Genomic DNA, 10,197 nt, shown 5'->3' with positions numbered 1-10,197 from the left:
TCCCTGCTTTCAGCTAAGATCCATCTAACATCAGCTACAATATCCCTAGTACCACGACCCCTTCTAAACCCAGCCTGGACTTCTGGCAGTTCTCTTCTGATGTGCTGTTCCAGTCGTTTTTGGATAATCTTCAGTAGAATCTTGCTTGCATGTGAAATCAATGATTTTGTTCTATAGTTCCCACTCTCTTTTGGGTCACCCTTCCTTGGGAAGGGAACAAATATAGATCTCTTCCAGTCAGTTGGCCAAGTGGTTGTTCTCTGATTTCTTGGCACAATTTGGTGAGCACGTCCAGGGCAGCATCTGTTAGCTGAAATATATCAATTGGTATACCATCTTTTCCTGTGGCCTTTTTTTTTGCTATTTCCTTCAAAGCACCTTGAATTTCTTCCTTCATCACCATAGGCTGTGGCTCATATGTTATTTCATTAAATTCTTCTGTGTTTGCCAATTCCTTTCGATACAGTGACCCAGTATATTTCAGTATATTCTTTACATCTTCTTTTATTGCTTCCTGGATCATTTGATATTCTTCCTATGGCATCCTTGATTATAGCAACTTGAGGTTTGAATTTGCTCTTCAGTTCCCTGAGTTTAGAGAAATGCTGAACGAGTTCGGCCCTTTTCATTTTCCGACTCAGCTCCTTGCACATTTCATTGTAATATTTTGGTTTGTCATCCCATGCTGCCTTTTGGAATCTTCTGTTTAGCTCTTTAGTATCTTGAATTCTTCCTTGTGCTTTGGCTTCTCTGCGCTCCAATGCAATCTTCAGAGTTTCTTCAGACATCCATTTTGGTCTTTTTTCCCTCTTCTGTCTTTGTAATGAAGTTGCTAGTGGATTTAAAACACATACCTCTGAGTTGCAACTCCTTACCACTTGTTCACCAGAGCTAACTTGCATTACCAGGGGCTCCTGTTTACTAAAACAGTAAAGATTAATAATTGTGATTAATAATTGATGGATGAATACTTCATATGAGAGATAAATATACATGTGTATATTTTTTTTTCTTACAGTGATGGAGTACAGGAAATCTGTTGGCCAAATATATTTAATTCATGTAGAAGCATCAAACATCATCAGTTCACACAGAATATTGTTAAGGAAGGATTAAGAAAAGGAGCACAATTCCAGTCAAGATATTGATTCAAATCCACCACCTGCTCCCTGGGAGCAAGATGAGTAATCTTCTATGTGATTTATAGCCTCTGAAACCTCACTGGAAGGTCAGCTATGAGTTGGTTACAACTTGATGACAATGCATGAGTGAATGACTAAGTTGAGTGTCTCTGACTATAGTTATCTAAGGTTAACATAATATTACCCAAGCATATGTCATTTTAGGCTAACATCTCTGAAAATCTTAGGAGTACTGGTAGCATTGTGCTGGACTGCTAACCAAAAAGTGGGTGGTTTGAATCTGAGAGGCAGTCTCTTCTTACAAAGATTTACACGAGTTAGAATTGATTTGACAGCCATGTATTTATTTGGCTTTCTGGTATCTATGAAAAATGTGGATTTATGTAATAAATAAGGGGCATCTGATAACAACAAGGTCCTCTAATGCAGACTTCAGTAATATTTTAGATTATAAAATATTTAGATTAGATTATAAGTTGTTGCTAAGTTTTTTCAGTTATAAACAATTTTAAAATTCTAATAACCAAATAATGAAATGTTCTGCTGTATTCAACTAAGACCTACCAATTACTAAAAAGTCTCTTTTTCTTCTAAAACTGTCCTAAGGCAATAATTTATACAGGTCCCTTCGACCTTATATTGGCGATTCGTGGTCTCATGAGAGAGACGATTATTGGCTGGATGCCCTTCTGTACATCCTGGTCTGGTTCTAGCTATTAACAACACTGGCTATAAAGCACAGAAAATTTTAAGTTCATGAGATGTCCTGTCATATTAATAAAACATATCATTAAAATCTATCTCTTTACAGCTCTGGATGCTTGTGACACTTTTACCTTGGTACCTGAGCTTTCAATTATCTTCATCTTTTGTTAAACACATATTCAACTCAAAAGGGCTCTTTAAAAAACTCAAAGTAAATAAACAAAAATCTACTACTGACAAATAGTTTTTTCTCTTTTTCTTTAAGCAACTGATCTTACTGAATTTTTCAATTCTCCTTTTAAGTAATACATACACATTTAAATAAAATCTTTGGATTTTTGAAAATTCAAAATTTGCTAAAAACTTTTTATTGCTCTCTCTTCTCACTGCTGAAATAAGAATTATAATGGTTAAGAGATAATAAACTTTTAAAAATTTTAATTTGCTATTACCTTAAAATGAATCTTCTAATTTAAAAAGAAAAAAAATTCATAACCCCCATTTCCATTATTATAACTTCTTTTCCAATATCCCTTCTTAAAAATAACTTCAAATGAGGGATGTTTTCAAATAAAAAAGATTAGAGAAAGATAACATGTAAATGCTATATATGATCCAGGATTGAATCATGGCTCAAAAACAAAAATAAAAACAGAAAGAGTGCACCTATGTGCACGCATGCCATCACACAATGCTATGTTTATCTTAAAGAAATTTAAAATACTGCTATTACATGTCTATAATAACCCACCTCTAGTGAAAAAAAAATTGCTTAAGGTATCAAAAATTTCATTTCAGACTATGATTTCTGATAGTCAAAGTTTGTATTTGAAAATGATATAACTATTTTTTTAAAGAACATATAGTACCTCAACTAAACTCCTGAGATAATCCCAAGTTAATAAGACTCGAAATTAAAGACCACTGCTGAGTCAATTATGGTTTCCAAACGGTTGTTATCTTAAGAGAAGCAGAGTGTCAAATCCTTCTTCCTCACTATGCCACCTTGACTCCTCTAAACGAAGACCAAAAAAGCCAAACACACTGCCATCAAGTTATTTCTAACTCATAGCAACCCTTTACTGGGTTCTGAAGCTGTCAATCTTTATAAAAGGCTGCTTCGTTTTCTTCCCACAGAGCAATCAATTGACCAACATCTAATGCTCTACATCACCAGAGCTCTTTCATTTAAAAAAGACATCTGAAAAACACAGGCAAATAAGAAACTGGATGTCATCATGAGTACTTGCCTCTCTTTCCGCTTCTTTCAATATGGCTTCCTTCTCCTTTACTCGTTGCACAAACATCTGTTTCATCTCATCTTCCTTCTTCTGGCGTTCACCGTAGAATTCATGTCTTTTGGCTTCGTAAGTCTCTTGAAGACTAGAAGTTTATTTGGAATAGTCTCTTGTTAAAAAGGTAATACAATACTTACAAAATCCCATATATATTATGTTAGGCTTCACTTAGTAAAACCTATGAAAACTGAACCTCGATGAGACTGCCTTATTTTTCCGAGCCTCTGTCTGTGACAAGTGTTCTTTCTACCTTTAACAGTGTATGCTTGCTCCTAATCCCACAAACAGGACTGCCCTAAAGTGACGTTTCAGTTGGAGAATATATATAATATACAAAAATAAAAAAGAGTAGAATATTTTTAAAGTCTTGTATTAGTTCTGCATATTTTCCACCAAACCTCATGTCACTTTTTTTTTACTATTTTTTTTAAATTATTTTTTGTGTGCGTGTACCATCAAATCAGATCTGACTGGTACAGGAGGAGATTGCCCCTCCTTCCCCGGCAGAGCATCTGGTGGATTCAAACTGTGCACCTCTGGGATTGTAGTTGCAGCTCCTTGCCACTAGGCCACCAGAGCTCCCTTCATGTCACTTTTTAACTTTCAAAAATGTAAATTTATGAGGCCAAATGGAAGAAACTTATACTACCTTTTTAGAGGTTGGTAAAAAAACAAGCAAGAAGATTCAGAAGGCCTAAGTTACAAAGTTAGGATAATAAACCTAATGCAACTTTGACTTACTATTATGTTGTTGTTGTTATGTGCCGTCGAGTCGTTTCCGACTCATAGCAAGCCTATGCACAACAGCCCTAAACCCTGCTCTATCCTGCGCCAACCGCACTGCCTCTGACACACCCATCCCGATTACCCCAGTCACAGAATCAATCCATCTCATAGAGGGTCTTCCCCTCCTGCACTGTCCCTCCACCCTCCCAAGCATGATGTCCCTCTCCAAGGACCCGTCCCTCCTGGCAACATGTCCAAAGTATGTCAGACGAAGCCCCAGAATCCTTGCCTCCAAGGAGTAGCTTGGTTTAATCCTCTCCAAGATGAATCTGTTTGTTTTCCTGGCAGTCCATGGTACATTCAGTACCCTTCTCCAGCACCACAGCTCAAAAGCATCCACTCTCCTTCTGTCCTCCCTAGTCATTGTCCAACTCTCTGATGCATAATAAGCGATTGCAAAGACCATGGCCTGTATCAGGCGCACCTTAGTCTCCAGAGAGACACTGTTGCTCCTGAGTACCTTTGAGAGGTCCCTAACAGCAGACTTTCCCATCGCGATATGCTTTTTGATTTCCTGACTGCTGGTACCAAGAGTGTTGACTGTGGAGCCGAGCAAACTGAAGCTGTGAACACTCTCAATCTCTTCGTCATCCATCCTGACGCTGCCAATTGGTCTAGTGGCGAGAATCTTTGTCTTCTTGATATTGAGCCTTAGTCCATACTGAAGGCTGCAGTCCTTGACCCTTCGCAGCAAGTGCATGAGGTCCTCCTCAGTTTCAGCAAGCAGGGTTGTGTCATCTGCATAACGCAGATTGTTAATAGATCTTCCACCAATCCTGATGCCACAATTCTCCTCATAGAGCCAGCTTCTCGGATAATCTGCTCTGCATACATGTTGAAAAGGAAAAGAATTTCATGCCTGACACAGAAGTAGCTTGCTCCCTCCCACCCCCTTAAAACATTTATTTTCTTTCTGGAACTAGGTGAAAGGTTATTTGCAAGAGTGTGGCAGAGCGCAACTGCACTCCAGTCTCCAGTAGCTGCTTTTATAAACAATTAATACCAATGTACTACTATAGGTGCAAATCTCACTGACTTCAAAGAGAAAGAAAAAATGGTTCATATATTTATGTCATCTAGAACAAGTCCTATTTTATCTTAAAAAACACTCAAGCTCTTTCACTTAGGACTTGTCTAATTCTGTTTCATGCTCGGCTCTAATAAGCCTATTGTTAGGTGCTGTCAAACTGAGTACGACTTACAGTGAACCTATAAACAAGAGACCTGACATAATCGAGCTCATTGCTGCAGTCACTGTGTCTACCCATCTCACTGAGGGTCATCTTCTCCACATATCTGTTATTTTGGTAGTCCATGGAATATTCAGTGCTATTCTTCAACATCGCAACTTAAAGGCATCATTCTTCTTCTGCCATTTTCATTCATTGTCCAGCTCTCAGATATTTAACAGGAGAAAATACTTAAGAGTTGAATCAGGCGCACCTTAGTCTTCAGCCTGACATCACTGCTCCTCAGTGACTTAGGTTACAGAAGTCCCTGACACAGATTTTCTCAATGCAATATATATCCTAATCTCCTCACTGCTTGTGTCAACAATGATAAAGAACTATTTTCAAAGTCTACTGCAAAGTATGTGTACAAAGTTAACTTATCTTGAGATTTGCAAAGACACAATTTACTACAAGTATGTCATACTTGAAACATTCACTTTAAGGAGTCCTTGACTAGGAAAAAAGTCTCCATGTTAGACTATTAATCAAAAGGTGAGCAGTTCAAACCCACCCAGATAGCTGGACAGTGACTAAGGATGACCAAAGAAATGATTGTTCTACTCTGCACCATTGGGGTCACCATAAATCAGAATCAACTTGATGGCAACTAACAACAACAAAGTAGCTTCTTGAAACATCTTGAAATTAAGAGCTTCCCGATAGACTCATTGCCACCTTTTCCAAATCAACTTGCAGCTGATCCTCCACTGGGTTTCTATGGCTGTAAACTGTAGGAGAGGGGATTGTTCACCTTTCCCCTTGTGGAGCCCTTCATAGATTCAAATCCCTAGAGGAGCACAACCCTTGAGTTAGCAGCTCAACTCCCCAAGGAATATGCCACCACAAGTCCATAGATAAAGCTATAATGAAGGCCTCATTTAATCCTTTCACAGATGAGAAACTAGTAAGAGGCATGTTTGGCACAAGAATCCAATAATCTCGCTTTCATACTAAGAGCTTTCATTCTTTTTTTTTGCTTATTTTTTAAAGCAAATAGCTAGAGACAATATATATTTGTTAAAATGACTGAATGTTGTTGCTGTTGCTGCATCACCAAGTTGAGTTCAACAAGTCATCTTGTTGTGGTTGTTACGTGCTATCGAGTTGCCTATGACTCATAGTGACTGTATGTACAGCAGCTCTGAAACCTGCCCTGTCCTGAACCAGTTTCACTAATTCCAATACACCAACCTCCACTGCCCCAATTACTATATCAATCAATCTCAACTGGGGTCTTCCTCTCCTGCGCTGTCTCTCCACCCTTCCAAGCATGATGTCCTTCTCCAAGGACTGGTCCCTCCTGGCCATATGCCCAAAGTATGTGAGACAGAACTTCAAAATTCTAGCCTCCAAGGAGAAACTTGGTTTCACCCTCTCCAAGACAGACCTATTTGTTTTCTTAGTGGTCCATGGTATGTACAAGACTCTTCTCCAGCACCACAACTCAAAGGCATCATTTCTTTGGTCATCCTTAGTCACTGTCCAGCTCTCTGATGCATAGCAAGTAACTGTGAAGACCATGGACTGGATCAGGCACACCTTAGTCCCTAGACTGACATTGTTGCTTTTTAGTACTCTGGAGAGGCCCGACAGATTTTCCCATACAATTAATCTTTTGATTTCTTGACTGCTGGTGTCAAGAGTATTGACTGTGGAGCTAAACAAGCTGTAAATGTTAACAACTTCAATCCCTTCTTCATCTATCATGGTAATGTCAATTGGCCCAGTGGTGAGAATCTTTGTCTTCTTGATGTTGAACTTCAATCTATATTGAAGACTATAATCCTTGACCTTCTGCAGAAAGTGCTTCAGGACTTTTTCAGTTTCCGCAAGCAAAGTGGTGTCATCTGCATATAGTAGGATCTTGATGAGTCTTCCTCCAATCCTGATGTCACATTCCTCCTTATAAAGCCCCGTTTTCAGAATGTTCTGTTTTGCACGAAGATTGAAGAGGTATGAAGATAGGAGACATCCCTGACATACTCCTTTCCTGATTTTGAACCATGCAGTGTTCCTTTGCTCTGTTCTAAGGACTGCTTTCTAGTCGAAGAATAAGTTTCACTTAAACGCAATCAATCGTTCTGGGATTCCCATTCTCCTCAAGGTTAGCCACAATCTGTTGTGATCCACACAGTCACATGTCTTTGCATAGTCAATTAAACACAGATTGACATTCATCTGGTACTCTTTGCTTTCTGCTAAGATCCATCTGACATTGGCAATAATGCCTTTAGTGCCATGACCTCTTCTAAACACAGCTTGTATTTCTCGTAGTTCTGTGTCAATGTTCTGTTCCAGTCATTTCTGGATAATCTTCACGAAGACTTTGCTTGTGTGTGATATTAGTGATATTGTATGATAATTTCCACATTTTTTTTGGTCATTTTTTTTCTTTTTTAATGGAATAAACACAGATCTCTTCCACTCAGTTAGCCAAGTAGTTGTCCTCCAGATTTCTTGGCACAACCTGGTGAGCACATCCAGGCAAGCATATGTTTGTTGAAATATGTCAACTGGTATTCCATCAACTCCTGGAACTTTATTTTTTGCCAAGTTCTTCAGAATAGCCTAAATTTCCTCCGTCATCACCGCTGCTTCTTGATCATATGTTTCTTGAAATTATTCTGTATCAGCCAATCCTTTTTGGTACAATGACTCTGTATACTCCTTCTATCTTCTTTTAATACTTCCTAGATCATTTAATATTTGACCCATAGCATTCTTTTTTTTCTTTCAGATTATCTTTTTTTAAATTAAATTTTAACTAATTTTAATGAACATTTACAGAGATTTTGGGTTTCCATTCATTCATTGTTGCACTGTTTTCTCTACCACCACCCCCAGCTCGTTCCTCTTTCCCTCCTCCTTTGAAAGTCGACCCATAGCATTCTTAAGTATTGCAACTAGAGGCTTGAATTTGTTCTTTAGTTCCTTTAGCTTAAGAAATGCCTTTTGTGCATGGTGCCACTGTTGTAGAATGGAACTGACACCAGGGTTGGGGTAAGATTGAGATAAACTGGATAAATTATGTATACTGCATTGAAACAGATGAGGGAGAGAACAGTTTAAAAGAGATATATGATAGGGCATTATGGTTATCACAAGAGACCAGAATTAAGGTTGCATAGTGGAGTGTATTAGGGGCGATGGGGTGCGGGGGAGATTGGATACCAATTACAGGATTTTTCTTTTACTTTTCAAAGAGAAGAATGAACTGGAGGAAGGGCTGGGCAGGGAGAAAAGTGCAACAATGAATGAATGGAAATCCAAAATCTCTGTAAATGTTCATTAAAATTAACAACATTAAAAAAAGAAAAAAGAAATGCCTTTTGTTTTTCTGACTCTGGCTCCTTGCACATTTCATTATAATACTTTGCTTTGTCTTCCCAAACTGCCCTTTGAAATCTTCTATTCAACCCCTTAACTTCTTGATTTTTTTTTGGCTTCTCAGTGCTCTAGTGAAATATTCAAAGTCTCTTTTGATACCCATTCTTCTTCTGTCTTTGTAATGACCTTCTATCTTCTTCTTTTTTTAAAACAATTTTTAGAGCTTTTTTTTGCCTTCTACACGGACAATATTTTTGCTATTTTCCCACAGCGCATGTGGTCTTTTGTTCATTAGTGTTCAAGAACTCAAATCTGTTCCTGAGTTGGTTTTTAAATTCAGGAAGATATGTACAACAAAATTAAACTCTACCCAATTTTGTGCCATCCTCATGACGGTACTTAAGTCCACTGGTAAAGCCATGCTGTCAATCCATCTCCTTAAGTCCATCTCTTTTTTTTGCTGACCCTCTACTTTGTCAGAAAGATGTTCCGCAGAGACTGGCCTCTTTTGATAACATGCCAAAAGTATGTAATATACAAGTCTCACCATCCTCACTCACTTCCAAGGATCACTTATTCTGAATGACTGAACAGTTAATGATTTTATGAAGCTCTGCATGCTCTATTCCTTGAAATTCTACTTTGACAGTAACTTTCATTTCTTAATCATCCACACGGGACTGATAATCAGCCAGATGTTAAAACAATCAAAACCCAAACCTACTACTGTCAATTCTGACTCCGAGCAATCCTATCTAATAACGGATGGAGTAAAGTGGCCCCCAGGGATTCCAAGGCTTTACAGAAGCAACTGTGCCATCTTTTTCTGTGGGCTGATGGGTGGACTTGAATTATCAATATTTAGTTAGCAGCTGACTGCTTAGCCCATGTGCCAACAGGGCTCCGGTAAGAAACACAGAGCTAGATTAATCCACCAGGAAGTAGCAATTCTCTTTTTCTGCATTTTATGTCTATTCCACATGCTCTCAACTCAGCATCTTTCCCTCTTCAGTGCACTTTGACCTGACCTGACCTGACCTGAGTCTGAAAGAACAAGAAGTGAAGACTCTTCTGGAAACATTAAAGAAGACAACACTGTATCATTTATTTTTCAACTAAAAAAAAAAAACAAAAACAAACACCACAAAACAAAAAACAAACCATCAGTGCAATAGAGTTAGGCCATAACCAGAAAATAAATGCCTAAATCTAGTGAGGAGGAGTCACTAAATCCTGCCTCCAGGACTCCCCCAGAAGGGGTTCGAGCCCACTACTGCTGAGGTGAGTGCACTCTGACTCTCTGCCACGCCCCTTGAGGTTCTTGGGCTTTAGTTTTACAGAAGATGGTCCAGCTTCTTCCCATGGAGCAGATGGCTGTGGGATTTGAAGCCAATCTGTTGGTTAGCAACTTGATCCATTAAGCAATATGACATCAGTTTATTATGCTATAAGAACTTTAAGAAAACATTAAAAAATTAATTCCATAGATTAATTTTTCCATCTCATAATAGATTTTAAAATAGTTAGTCCTAAGGATTTCATAGCTTTCACCATGCCAAAAAAAAAAAAACAAAACACAAAAAACCACAAAACCCAAACACCAAAAACAAAAAAAACCCCAACATTGTTTTGGAATGAGACATTAAATCAAACTTGATTTAGTACATGAAGGATTGTAGTTTTGTATTTTTTTAAGTTAATAATAAA

The 10,197-nt window shown here is 38.2% G+C and overlaps 1 protein-coding gene across 1 annotated transcript in view; it reads right to left on the bottom strand.

Annotated features, from left to right (window-relative positions):
* LOC102867246 (septin-10-like) overlaps window positions 1–10,197 on the bottom strand; it is a 47,193-nt gene that overhangs the window by 15,607 nt on the left and 21,389 nt on the right. Inside the window, exon 7 of the mRNA XM_006883819.1 lies at window positions 3,098–3,230. Within this exon, the coding sequence (XP_006883881.1) occupies window positions 3,098–3,230 (133 nt within the window). The remainder of the gene's footprint in view (window positions 1–3,097; window positions 3,231–10,197) is intronic.

This window comes from Elephantulus edwardii, unplaced genomic scaffold (assembly GCF_000299155.1).
Source record: "Elephantulus edwardii isolate Elephantulus edwardi_28Jun2011 unplaced genomic scaffold, EleEdw1.0 scaffold00030, whole genome shotgun sequence".
NCBI classification, from domain to species: domain Eukaryota; kingdom Metazoa; phylum Chordata; class Mammalia; order Macroscelidea; family Macroscelididae; genus Elephantulus; species Elephantulus edwardii.
The sequence above is the reverse complement of the archived record's forward strand: the minus strand, read 5'-3'. Positions and strand labels throughout refer to the sequence as shown.